Source organism: Eptesicus fuscus, chromosome 18 (assembly GCF_027574615.1).
Source record: "Eptesicus fuscus isolate TK198812 chromosome 18, DD_ASM_mEF_20220401, whole genome shotgun sequence".
NCBI classification, from domain to species: domain Eukaryota; kingdom Metazoa; phylum Chordata; class Mammalia; order Chiroptera; family Vespertilionidae; genus Eptesicus; species Eptesicus fuscus.
The window spans coordinates 20,585,085-20,599,564 of NC_072490.1; the positions used below are offsets into that span (position 1 = coordinate 20,585,085).

The following is a 14,480-nucleotide window of genomic DNA, read 5'->3' on the forward strand; positions in this document are numbered from 1 at the left end:
GGACCCCCAGGCCTCACTACATGGAGGGGCTGCTGGGCCCAGCCTCCACTGTGTGTGTAGCCATATTGTGACGATGTCACATGAGGGTGTCACGCAAGGGTGACACTCATATATACAATCTATGAGTGTATATATCCTAGCCTTTTATTATATAGGATATATACACTCATAGATTTTATATGAATATTAAATATGTTCATATAATATATAAATGTATTTACATATGTTTAAATATATAAAATATAAATATATTTATATATAAAAATATATTTTCTATATGTAGGGATTCTGATCTATTATATATCCAGGGCCTGAAAGGTATAGTGTTTGGAAAAGAAAAAAAAATGTTGTGTAGTTGGAGCTGAGAAGCACCAAAATGATCTCATCTGAAAATTTAAGGTGGTGAATGTGGTTGTTGCCCCTACCTGACTCCCTTTATTGGGGTGTCTCCTCCAAACCTTCAGCCTAGTCAGGGAACTATAGCCACTTCCCTTTCCTCCAGGCTCAGCATGAGCTTTTGTACCCCGGAATTTCCTTTTCTCGGTCAGGGAGCTTCTTCCAGGGTCCAGGCCTAAAGTTCACCCTAGACTTGGATGAGCCAGCTCCGACAGTCTGGACTTGGCAAAGAAAGAAAAGATATACTTTTAGATGCTCTTTGACCCTGTTTTGGGTACCATTTTTGAGCTCCAGATTCAGCTTTGTTATTTGTACCTGCAACAGTGTAGGGAGGTTCTGGGAATTCCTCTAAATGAAGACAAAGGTGAATGTAGTCTTTGTTGTATTCAGAAAAGTGCTACTATCATCCTGGTGTCCTGCATGTTTCCCATGAGGTCTGATATGGGGAACCCATTGAGTGAGTGGAAAGGAGAGAGGTTCTATGAGTGGCACTCTCCTGTTAGGAATGGGAATAGTAGTTGTAGGACTTAGTTTAGGATTATTGTGATGTATGTCAATTTGTGTTCCATCAGACTCTGAGACAAGGACTTGAGGGCAGATAGTTTTTAGGGGAGGTGAAGGAAGCAGGTTAGGAGAGTGGGAAAAGGATCCAGGGAAAGGAAGGTGGCCAGTGCAGGGCCCATCACATAGGCAGCTATCAATATGGGCAACTGGAGATGAGCAACCAAAATCCATACACTGCACAGCTGTTTTAAATATAAAAACTTGAGTAGTCACATAGAATGACATAACTGGAGTAATTCAGATATTTCTTCATCTTCACAATCATGGTGCTATCATTGTTTATTCATAATCTATTGTTTTCATAAAAAAGATATATAGGCCTGGCCCACATGGCTCCATGGTTGAGTGTCAACCCATGAACCAGGAGCTCATGGTTCTAATTTATTGAGCATATAGTAGTGCCAAAAATAGTCTTTAGAACAATAAATGCACTTAAGACACGTCAGGAGAGCATATAATGCCTTTTTCTTTTTTTAGAGCTGAGTACATTGAGGCACAAAGAAATTTAACCACACAGCTAATGATTTATACCATTCCACAGCCTGAGCTCACAACTCTCTTTAAAAATATTTGTTCGTTGAACTTTATTAATATCTAATAAAGTTCACCTTCACTGATCATCTACTATGTGCCAGGTACTGAGAATAAGAATATGAGCAAAACCAGGCTTTCAAGAAGCTCGTGTCTAGTTTATGCCTCTGTATTCAGAATAAAATATGGAAAGACTCCCTTCATCAGGAGATCTATCATTTCATGTTTCAAGTAAAAAAACTCATTTAAGCTAGTCATCTGTGGCCAATGTTCATGTCATTATTAATAAGTACCAAAGAGCATCTTCCAGTCCTATTCAGCATCTTCTACGATACTAGTAAGACTTCTTTTTGATTGAAAATAAATATAGAAACTCTCCTATCACAATTCTGTCTTCTTTTACCTTTATACAAATGATAAAAAAAGAAACAACAACAACAACAATTCAGCCTCATACCTCCTACATGTTCCATATCCATGTAGGGCATATTTTGAGTACTAAAGCTGTACTATCTAATATGGTAACCACCATCCTCAGATGGCTATTTCAATTAAAATTAATTGCAAATTCACTTTCACAGTGCCTCATTTCAAGTGTTCAAGAGCCACAGATGACTAATGGCCACCATATAGGACGGTACAGATACGGAATATTTCCATTACCACAGAATTTCAATCAGACAGTGCACTAGCTATAAGTCACAAATAGTATGTTTGGGGGATTGTGATATGCAGTATATTGCCTAATAAAAATAATTTTTTTGCATACCTGTGAGTATCCAGGGTTTAATTATTACAACCTGGTGACATCTCGCTGATTAAGAACCAGAAGGGGTGAGTTCAGAGTTGTTTCAAGATGAACTGTTTTGCTGTGTGCTTTTCTATGCCTGTTCATGTGCAAACCAGGTGGAATGTTCGACCCATATTCTTTTTGCTACTCATGCCTAATGTAAAGTCATTGACGTTTAGAACATTTCAGGAAAATGTGCCACACCTGAGGACATGCAGCTTGCAGATGAGAGGTGGGCAGGCTTTTGCTTTTCACTTTAAATGCTCTTTGAATTTCCTACTAAGTTTTACTTCCATAGAAAATAATTTTAAAAATTAAAAACAAAACTAGTCTACTCAGCCGGTGTGGGTCAGTGTTTGAGCATTGACCGATGCACCAGGAGGTCACCAGTTGGATTCCTGGTCAGGGAACAAGCTTGGTCCCCAGTGGGAGTTGTGCAGGAAGCAGCTAATTGATGATTCTCTCTCATCATTCATGTTTCTATCTCTCCCTCTCCCTTCTTCTCTGAAATCAATACAAATATATTTATAAAAATAAGACTATTTTACACACAAAAATAAATAAAACATTGCTTTTATAAATATCTAATACAATCTCATATCTGTTTTACTAAGTAAGTGTGTCTAATTTGTCCACCTCAGTGTTTATTGTATGAAGACTTTTTTCCTAGGCTCTCTCGGGTAATGGATATAAAAGCAATGTGGCATTTTTCCATGCTCTGAAGGGCATTGTTTTAAGGAGATGAGACCGATGCACATAAAGTGTGTTAAATGCATGTCTAAGGAAGCAGGGGGAATCCTCAGCTGTAGTCAGTGATTATGGACAAAAGAGTGTTTCTGGATGCCTGACATTTCTCCTCACATGCTGTGAGCTCAAGAGGTATTGCTATATTGATTCTGCGCATTTATCTTCCCCACACATCCAGCCAGTGCTGAGCCCACTGGGTCTCTGGCCTAGTGCTCTTCTCTGGGGTTTAGTTGTTTACCAAGTCTATCCCTCTGGTAATACTGTGTGTGGCTTGTCTCTCATCTCATCTCACCTTTATGGCTCTTCATCTCATGCTGAAAGCAAAGTTCTCCTTCCCTCGGTCTTAGACTTCTTGTTTCCCTTGTCCCTTCTTTCACCTCTGCAAATCACACTTCAGATAAATTACTGGTGAATAAGCACATTATTTTCAACCACAAAACTAACAAAACTGATACAATTTTGTACTCATTGGGGGCATTACTTGGTTACTTGATACCCTGGATGTCATTCTGGGTGCTTACTGTTTGTTGATAAAGTAAACCGAAGTTTTTATCTCTAAGACAAAATGCAAATATGAAAAGTAAAGGCTAATTTTACATTTATAGGATAAAAAGAAACAGAACATGGAGGTTTTTGATACTGATTAAACAGTTCAGGGGTATAGATTCAAGAGAATTTTTCTTTCTTCAGACACACAAGAGTTGGACTATAATGCCATTACACCTAATGTCATAAATAAGCACATCAGAAAAACACCTTTGCACTCACTGTTCTTATGGAGATGGATCACTTTCCCGCCCATTTACCTATAAGCTGAATCATCTGAATTTGTCAATGAGAAGGTAACTAAATTATCACTGGCATGGGTTTGCTAAGAGTCTAGTCCAACGATTTTCAACTGTAGTGGCACAATAATTTTCATTTTTATTATGTTAGAGAGAGATGACTGGAGAGGGAGGGAAAGACAGAAACATGGATATGAGAGAGGAACATCAATCTTCTGCCTCCTGCACACCCTCTACTGGGGATCAAGCCTGCAACCTGGGCATGTACCCTGACCTGGAGTCCACCAGCAACCACTTGGCCCAATCAACTGAGCAATACCAGACAGGATGCAAGACTGTTTAAAACATGCAATACCTGACTATTTAGTCAGGGGCACTGACCTCTTTTAATAAGAAAAGTAAAAAAAATAACAGCCAACACAACAGTAGCTATATGATGTGAATAAATAAAAACAATACCTAGTTTTTTCTGTCAGATTGGCAAAAAAATATTTTTGTGTGTGTGTGTCACAGAATTTAAGTAATTAGTTTATGTGTACCATAAGATGAAAAGGGTTGAAAATCGCTAGTCTAGCCTTACACTACTAAATATCATTTCATGGGCACTCTGGAACATTGAATTGTAAAGTATTGAAATTTATTTTTTACAGGGGCAAATTTTTCAAACTATACCAAGATATGTTTTTCTATAAAATGAATCCCTCTGAAACATCTTTTGTACTGTTTAGAAAGTTGTTTGGTAGCTAGAATCAAGACTTGAAAATAGTCATATTCTTTTTCCCTATAATACTCCTTATGAGAATCTGTTCTAAGGAAAACAATCAAATATGGGATAAAAGATTTAATGAGTAGGATGTTCAGTACAACCTAATTATATAGGGGAAAATAGAAGCAATACAAATGTCTAAGATTAGTGAGCAAATACATCACATTGTCATTAAAAATTGTGTGCATTTCTAAAAGTATATATAATTCCATGGACAATTCTAAAGTCACATTAACTAAGTTACCCAAACTTTTTTGAAATACATATATGCAAATCCTACCTACCTAATAACAGACAAATATGCAAATTGACCATACCTCCGACACACTACAAGCCACGCCCACAAGCCATGCCCACCATCCCATCAGAGCGAGTATGCAAATTAACTCAACCAAGATGGCTATAGCCACAGAGAGCAAGATTTCCTAGGTAACAGAGGAAGCCAAGCTTTCTGCCTGCCCTTGCCAGGCCTAAGCCTCCACTCAAGCTACAAAGTTTCAATTATAGAAGGTAAACACATTCAAACAGAAATGGTGGCAGAATGGAGCTTGAGAGAGCAGGCCAGGGTTGCTCCTGACAACAGGGGAAGCAAAGCTTTCCACACACCCTGGCTGGGCCCACCCACTTAAGCTACAAAGTTTTAATTATAATCCCAACAGAAATGGCTGCCAGCCTCGGAGGGAGCCCCAGGCTTGGCTCTGCTCCAGGCTACAAAGTTTCAATTGTAGAAGGAAAATAAATCCCAGATACCAAGGCCTCCGCTTGGGTTGACAGGGGGCGTGGCCGGCCTGCAAACCACCACAGGCTCCTCGCTCAGGCCGCCCCACACCCCAAGGGAACCCCACCCTGATTAGGGACACTCTTCAGGGCAAACCATCTGGCCCCCACCCCTGTACCAGGCCTCTATCCTATCTAATAAAAGAGTAATATGCAGATTGATCATCACTGCAACACACAATATAGCTGCCCCCATGTGGACACAAGATGGCCACCACAAGATGGCCAGCAGGAGAGGGCAGTTGGGAGGCACCCAGCCTGCAAGGGAGGGCAGTTGAGAAGGACCAGGCCTGCAAGGGAGGGCAGTTGAGAGGGACCAGGCCTGCAAGGGAGGGCAGTTGGAGGTGATCAACCCTGCAGGAGAGGGCAGTTAGGAGTGACCAGGCCGGCAGAGAAGGGAAGTTGGGGGCAAACAGGCTGGCAGCGGAGTGGTTAGGGGGTGATCAGGCTGGCAGGCAGTAGCGGTTAGGGGCAATCAGGAAGGCAGGCAGGCAAGCAATTGGGAGCCAGCAGTCCTGGATTGTGAGAGGGCAGTCGGACATCCCTCAAGGGGTCCCAGATTGGAGAGGGTACAGACTGGGCTGAGGGACAACCCCCTCCGTGCACAAATTTCATGCACCGGGCCTCTAGTAGAAAATAAGACTTGAACATGATAACCACTGTTAATATTTTTGATATACCTATACTTATGGAATCATGTATCTTATTCATTTTAATTTTTTTTCCTTAAGTGTTCTATGACCTAATGAATTATTTATTTAATTTTAAAAGTTATTTGCCAGTTTTCTTGCTCAACTGCCTTTCCTTTGTACCTAACTTGAGAGCCATCTAAAAAATGGTAGTTGTGAAGATGATAGGGAATCAAGGGGAAATCTAGCCCTTTTTCACCTCCCCTCCACATGTGATTTTTTTTACAGATATAAGATAAGTAAATATCTTGACCCCATGTCATCAAAAACAAACAATAAAAATAGTATTAATTGGAGCATTACGACTTGCTGAATTTAAACTGTGGCTGGAATATTGTTTCCCATTTCAGGCATCATGAAGTTTCCAGTGAAGGTCAGAGCCAGTGTCAGCCTTTTAAAAGTGATGGGGAGAAAATAGTCCATGTAGCTTCTTGCAGATTCTGTCCGAGGAAGGAATAAACTACAGAAGCAGACTGGTGACTGCCCTGCTGTGCAATCACAGAGGAAGGCACAAGCCTTGCAGGATGTTTACACAATGTTGAACCAAAGTGATCAAAGAGGTGATCAAACTGGCCCTCATGGAGCCACGGCCTTTTGAAGCATCGTGTTTCATAGTGCTGTGCTGAGCAGAAAGGAATCTTGCAAGAAGAAGAAGAAGAAAAAAAAGCCAAGGGATTAGGATTTGAAAAATTCAAATCCAAGTTTAGAGAAGACTCTATGAACAATGGAGAAAATTAAATGTGCTGTGACTTTCGGGTGTAACTGGCTCAGAAATTCTTAGTGGATTCCTAGCTAAGTGCCTGCAACTGTAGGGATGTAGAAATCCACTTTCTATTGGTCAGAAGTCAAGTATTGCATGCTTTGGGAGCCAGGCAAACAACCTTTCTGAATCACAGGTTGTTATCTCTAAAATGGATGGAGTAATAGCAGCTAACTCACAGGGCAGCTGTGAGAAGGTGAATAATTTAGCACAATATATGCAATGTTTCAGAAATAAAATGAGTATGAAGTCTCCTAAGAATCACTATTTTTATATTAATACACATTCAATCTCTCAAAAATGTAAGTGCTTTAAAATTAAGAGGACACCTTTCCTTAATTTTAGCTCTATTCAGAGGAAAATACAGCTACCCTTACAGCTTATTCAAGCTTTAAAGTCTTATAGAACTATCTAATAGCTATTTAATTATGATTGACAATCTGCTACAAAATGCAGGAAGTTATATGTCACAAAAGTTTCACTCTACTAACAGTGAATAGTAAGCCCAGAGTCAAAGCTATTATTCAAATTTTCTTACCCCATCTTGCCACATTTTTAACTGTGTGTGTGTGTGTGTGTGTGAGTGTGTGCGTGCGTGCACATGTGTGCTCGCATATGTGCTAGTGCATGCATGGGTAGGTATATTTAACTTCTTATCTTTGCTAGCTTCTGTGGAGAAACTAATGCTGGGATGATGCTAAAAATCCAATGATTTTCTGAGAGAATGAGTATTTCTCAAATGTTAACATATATCCCATTTCTCCTCTTTCTCTAGAGGTATGACATAGGTGGGGCTTAACTTGCCAAAGATATTATGGGGAGAATTTTATTTTTTGGACCTTAACCTACTGTTTCTGATCCCCTACTATTGGGGCCAAATCCTTTATATGTCCTCTTGTCTCCCTAACTCACCTGACACTCAATCCAGAGGCAAACCACCTACATCTGGCCAGATAAACTACTGAATATTGTTGAATAGGTTAAAACACTTTTCTGATACATTCAGGTTCCACCCCCCTCCCCCAAACATCAACTCCTGTCACAAGTACATCAAGAGTCCCCCAAGAAAGTCAGGATAAGAGTGGCTCCTACTGACTACTTTAAAGCATGCATAAGCCAAACCAGCCTCAGGAATACTTCTCAGTTTGACTGTAAAAGCAGTGTGGAAAAGAAATGTTTTGATAAAATCACCTGTTTAAAGAAAGAAGATTACACAACCAACAATTTTCTATACATAAACAAGCACACACACATACACACTATCCTATATAATAAAAGGCTAATATGCAAATTGTCCCCTCCACCAGAAGTTCGACCGGGAGTTTGACCAGCCGCCCATGGCCCCTCCCCCTGGCTGGGCCAGCCCAATCAGCCCAGATAAGGGTGGACTGGCCAGACCCGATCCATGCACAAATTTGTGCACTGGGCCTCTAGTCTATAATAATAAAAGTATAATATGCTAATTAAACCGGACAGCCAAATGACCTTCTGGACGTCCTTCCAGACAACCTTCCAGATGAAGCCGGGGCTTCAAGGGCCAAGCCCCTTGCATGAATTTCATGCATCGAGCCTATAGTGTATGTATATATATATACTGATACACTGAGTGGCCAGATTATTATGATCTCTGAATGCATAATAATCTTTCCACTCAGCATACATATATATATATATATTAGAGGCCCAGTGCATGAATTTGTGCATGGGTGGGGTCCGGCCAGCCTGTCCAGGGGGAGGGGACATGAGCAGTTGGTCAGCCTGCCTGCTGGTCAAACTCCTGGTTGGGGGACAATTTGCATATTATCCTTTTATTATGTAGGATATACACTGAGTGGCCGGATTATTATGCATTCAGAGATCATAATAATCTGGCCACTCAGTGTATATACACACACATATACGTATATGTATATACATATTTCTTGCTCCCTAGAAGAACACCACTCTCACTTATGCTTTCTTCATACAAAGGAAAAAGTGTTGGAGCCACTGCATCACAATGGAGATGGGTGAAAGCCAGCCTCAGTGGGGCCCTGCAGCCACCACCACGGCACAGTTCTGTGGTCCATGTTCCCATTCCTCTGGTCTTCTCACTAGATGTTGATATTCATCTCTTTTCTTACAGGTTGAGATATGAGCATTTCCATAGCTATGCATAGCAATACGGCATTCAAAGTGGGGGATCTAAGTTGTAAAAAATATACATTTTTATATTAAACTTGGTAAAGTTTTAATCATTTTGAAAAAGAGAAGCATGTGACTCTAAACTTGTTCCATGTATTCCTTGCCTCTTATTTAAGACAATGGTGATCAGCCAATCAGTGTGGGCTTTACTATCCTAATAAGGTGGGTGTGTGTGTTTCATAGTCATTAAGACTTTGGTACTATTACTCTTCCTCTTTGAACCTAAAACACATAGCCAGGATGCCTGTTTGTATTCTGTTTAGAAAGTATTTAATTAGTGCCATTTCTGTAAATACACCTTGCTTAAAGCTGTTACATATCACCTTCAACTATACCTTTAGCAACTAAATCACTCTTCCTCATCAGCTATCATTTATGTCTTATTAGCATCAAAAAGAAATGAAATGAAGTCACACCCCTTTAATTTCATCTCAGGACTCTGGAGTTAACTACATTGATGGTGCTTATTTATAATGTGGAACATTATTAAAACACACACACACACACACACACACACACACACACACACAAAACCACCACCAAGAAGTAATTAAATAATGTTGTATAAGGTGGTACAAATATATCCTTATAGTCTTCTGCGTCATACTCATGGTTCAACCACACTAGAGAACTGCACTAGAACTAGGTATCACATTTTATTATTGTATTTGTTTCTTGAAGGGATATACCAGTGAGATTTTTCTCCTTTTCTCTCTTTCTAAATGTTCTTGGCAGGTACAAAGCACAAAACCATGCTAGAAGCCCGGAATGGAAGTGGGACTATCAAAGCCTTTCCTAGGGCAGGTGTGAAAGGCAAAGGACCAGTCAATAAGGGAAACACAGGCCTGCAAAACAAAACGTTTCACTGTGAAATCTGTGATGTGCACGTCAACTCGGAAACACAACTTAAACAGGTAGGCTTCACATATTCTAGAAATGAAGACAGGCAGGGGACATGTTCATGAGCAGGATGTCTGTGCTTGCATTACTCCTTTTTTAATATATATGTTTTTATTATTTCAGAGAGGAAGGGAGAGATAGAAAAATCAATGATGAGAGAGAATCATTGATCGGCTGCCTCCTGCACGCCCCCCACTGGGGATCAAGCCCACAGCCCAGGCATGTGCCCTTGACCAAAATTGAACCTGAGACCCTTCTGTCCACAGGACAATGCTCTATCCACTGAGCCAAATCAACTAGGGCACTCCCTTTCTATATTTTTCTACCATCTGTTCCTTTATCTGTCCATCCATCCGTCCGCCCATCTGTCTGTCCATCCATCCATCCATCCATCCATCCATCCATCCACTTATCTTCTATTCACTGTTCTTATTTATGTAGGTTTATTTTATTTAGTTGCTGAAGGAATACTAAAATGTAGTGGCTTGTTGGACCTTTTAGAAATTATCTGAAATGAGTTTGCACTATTTTTATTTTATTTTTTTTAATTTCTTTATTGATTAAGGTATCACATATTTGTCCTCGTCTCCCCATTTCCATCCCACCCCCCTCCCCACACATGCCCCCACCCCCCTGTTGTCCTTAACCGCTGGTTGGGCTCATATGTCTGCACACAAGTCCTTTGGTTGATCTCCCCCTTTACCCCCACCCTTCCCTACCCTCCCCCCGAGGCCCGACAGTCTGATCCATGCCTCCTTGTTTCTGGGTCTGTTCTTGTTCATCAGTCTATGTTGTTCATTATTTCCCCTAGATGAGTGAGATCATGTGCTATTAGAAATACACTTATGCACTATTTTTATATAAGAAGAGTGGCAGGAAAGGTATATTAGATCTTTTTCTACCAGTTTACCCACTAAAAAATGTTGATTTTATTTAAAGTTCACATTACAATGTTCCCTTTTTGCTTGCTTTGATAATTACCGGATAACTTTATCCTGTGCTATTCTTGACTTTATGTGCTTTATTACATGGTATTGTACTGTATTCTAAATCCTGCAGCCACTACTAAAGAGATGACTGATCCTGTTGTATTTACTTTCACTCTGAGTAGCCTTACAAAGACATCAGTTATGTTTCCAATTGAGGGGCCAGCCCTTGTATTGTGCTGTGTTTTACATGCATATGTATAATATTCATCTGATTTATGCACCTTAGTTTATTTATCTTTAGAATTGAAGGGGATGACACTTGGCTGTACAAATATGAGGATGAATATTAGTATGGAGATAAATCCATGCCTACCTGGGCATCTTTGTTTATCTGCACATAAAATTCTTTCAGACATTCCTTTCCTTTGTAAACTTCTTTAAAAAAGGAGATCTATACAATGAAAAGGAAAAGGCCTGGGAGAAAGAAGATCTTTCTACTTGTTAAAATATGTAGTAGAATGGATAGCATAAAAATATATATCCCCCAGGCTTCAGAATCCAAGGACAAAAGTAAATGCTTTGTGGGTTTTTTTGTTTTGTTTGTTTTTGTTGTTGTTGTTGTTTTTGTGTGTGTGTGTTATTTGTTTGTTTGTTTGTTTTTTGTAGTTGTCTTTTGGAAACTTGCATGAAATATTAACATTCTTCCCCAGGTTAAACAATATTTGTAAAGTGGTGTTGTTTTTTCCTATGAATTTTTAAGCTGTCATTTTTAATTGCTTTTAATAGCACATTAGCAGTAGAAGGCACAAAGACAGAGCTGCTGGGAAGCCCCCGAAACCCAAATACAGTCCTTACAACAAACTCCAGAAGGCAGCACATCCACTGGGGGTGAGTGTCATCTCTGCTTCCCAGTTTCACGAACTTGAATTTTTTTGTCACTTACTAAATGAAATAAAGGGGAGCTACCTCAGTAATGACAAACAGTTGATTTGAGAGTCTAACCCTTACGTCACCAACAGAATTATTGGTTTCATGTGTTGTTGGGGTGTTTTGCCCCCTTTAGCCATAGGATCTTACCTTCTTGAGTTGGGCTCGGTTTATGACAGAGCATGGGGAAGGGAGAAACTCTTTTGAGTCAGATAAGTAATCACCAAAAATCTGCTCTTGATCTTAGTGGATACTTTTAGGAAAAAGAGTCAGTGAAAATCAAGTTTTTGTGTAGCATCTTCAAGAGCCAAAGCATTGGTATTATTGATACTCTCAAAGTAGTTTGGATTTGGATGACACAGTATCAAAGTATTGTATGTTATTATTCACCCAAGGTCACCATATAATGCCTGGGAAATACTACTGGGAAATGCTCACTGACCATTACTCTAAAAGTGCCTTTTAGATAAGTAAACATACTAATACTGATGTCCTGACCTGGAATTTTGGTAAGATTTTAAGGGAAATCTATGAACTTCCTGACATCTTAGGCTAATATTTATGAGCATGTACCCTTTTTTTTCTGGTTAATTGGCCATAGTTTTTATCAGAGAGACCCAGGGCACAATGAAAAGTGAAGAACAACTGGTACATAATATATACTGAATTGTGCATTTTGAAGTCTGTTTTCTTTAAAAATAGACCTTATTAATACAGTTGGTCCTTGAACAACAGGGGTTTGAACTGTGCAGGTCCACTTATATGCCCATTTCAATCAATACAGTTGGCTCTCCATATCCAAGGGTTTTGCATTTATGGATTCAACCAACCTCAGTTCAAAATAGTAATTTTGAACCACAGTTGGGAATCCTTCAGATGTAAATGGCAGGGCCCACTGTGGGTAACTTTTAGTGGAGTCAAAAGTTCCACAGAGATTTTCAACAGTGCTGTGGGAGGTTGGCAACCCTAACCCACGCACCCTCATTGTTCAAGGGTCAACTATAATTGGTGCTATTGTGTGCTGCTGACACATCAAAATATAGTTAAAAGAAAATTTCATCTATTGTGAGACCTAAGCATGAGTTGACCCAATTAATTTGGTAGCATCGCCCATTTTTATGAAAATGAAGTCACTTTACTCTTTTGTACAAAAGCAATTTAATCTGCCTTTCCATATAAAATTCTGCTCAGAGCTAATGTTTCAGCATCACTAGTCATAACCTTGAGAGCTATCTCTCTGACCAGCATAGATGCAGCCTTCAATAATCAAGTGAATAGTTCTTAAATAGCCAAGTGAAATTGTGATCATGTTAGCATACAAAGCATCCTTAGCTATCATTGTGTTACTCTTTCCATAAATAGAAATAGGAATACAATCCTTAGCTATCCTTAGCTATCATTGTGTTACACTTTCCATTTCCTTCACGAGAACAGCCATCTTACTGGTGCGACTAGCTAGAAAATGAACTAGATTGAGAGATGTTACCATTGTACAAAGACAAAGAAAATCATGTCAAACTTTTGAGGAGTTAAGTTTTTCTTTACTTCTTCATGGAAGGTGGAATTTTGTAATTAGTACCTCTATGCTGCTCAGTTACACACTTGAGTAACTGACAGCATTAATGAATCTCTCTTAAAATGTTTGTTCCATGATACTAAGTGTGTACATAAAAGGTGAAATAAAAATTCCCTATTTTTCCTCAAGATGAATACTTTCCTCAGGAGGTCTATGTATCAAGAATAATAAAATATGGTTGCTGAGTACTTTTCTAAAGGACTTTTCAAAACCCTGGGTGGGCCATTTTCAGGGATCTTCCAGCTCTTCTAAAGGAAAGACTCTCTACACTTTCCATTACCTTTATTGTCTGTTTACAACTGGGAATTTATCTTTGTCATTGTTTATTGCTATATTTGAAAAGCTGCCCATCATTTCGGATTCTAAGTGTAGGCTGCAAAAAGTTTGTTCTTGTACTCTTCTTTTCCTCTCTCTCCCTTGCAGGTAAAATTAGTATTTTCAAAAGAACCGTCAAAGCCATTGGCTCCACGAATTCTACCCAACCCGCTGGCAGCTGCTGCAGCTGCTGCTGCTGTGGCGGTGAATTCCCCCTTCAGTCTCCGAACTGCCCCAGCAGCAACGCTGTTCCAGACTTCTGCACTCCCACCTGCGCTCCTGCGGCCCGCCCCAGGGCCCATTCGGACCACCCACACTCCTGTACTGTTTGCTCCTTACTGAATTCCACAAGGGAGTCATTGTACTGCAATAATTTTTCAAAAAACACAAAACAAAACAAACAAAAGAGAACTATGCAGTGTTTATTTATCGTTTAAAGTCTATCTGAAGAGCCAGGACTTTTGATAGTGAATTGAAAAGATTATTAAAAAACAAAATGAGGGAGGTTTGGGGGGTGGGAAGGGAGGGGTGGTATTTTCTCCAAATTCAAGCATTCCTCTTGAACACCGGTTATTTCAGAAGTCATCTCCAGCACTGACTTGTGGTGGTACCTAGAACTTATGAAGCCCATGTGACTGTGCTTTTGGGCACCTGTTTCCCTCTGCATTGTCTTTCCTGCTTTATGAAACAACTATATATTGTCTAAGGGCATTAATGGTTCCAATGTATATATAATAATTTACTCTATAGATTAAAATAATACAAAAAAAGAAAACAAAAAAAAAAAACAAAAGCAACACTGTGAATAGTAGTACCCGTGCTGGTTCTCTTCCTATGACAGCAA

General features: G+C 39.6%; 1 protein-coding gene across 2 annotated transcripts in view; it reads left to right on the forward strand.

Annotated features, from left to right (window-relative positions):
- Nucleotides 1–14,103, forward strand: part of ZNF385D (zinc finger protein 385D) — a 280,753-nt gene extending 266,650 nt beyond the window's left edge. For both annotated transcript variants that reach the window (XM_008153545.3, XM_028129888.2), the window contains exons 6-8: nucleotides 9,725–9,903; nucleotides 11,605–11,706; nucleotides 13,745–14,103. In XM_008153545.3, the coding sequence (XP_008151767.1) occupies nucleotides 9,725–9,903; nucleotides 11,605–11,706; nucleotides 13,745–13,978 (515 nt within the window). In that variant the 3' untranslated portion in view covers nucleotides 13,979–14,103. The remainder of the gene's footprint in view (nucleotides 1–9,724; nucleotides 9,904–11,604; nucleotides 11,707–13,744) is intronic.
- Nucleotides 14,104–14,480: the final 377 nt, after the last annotated feature.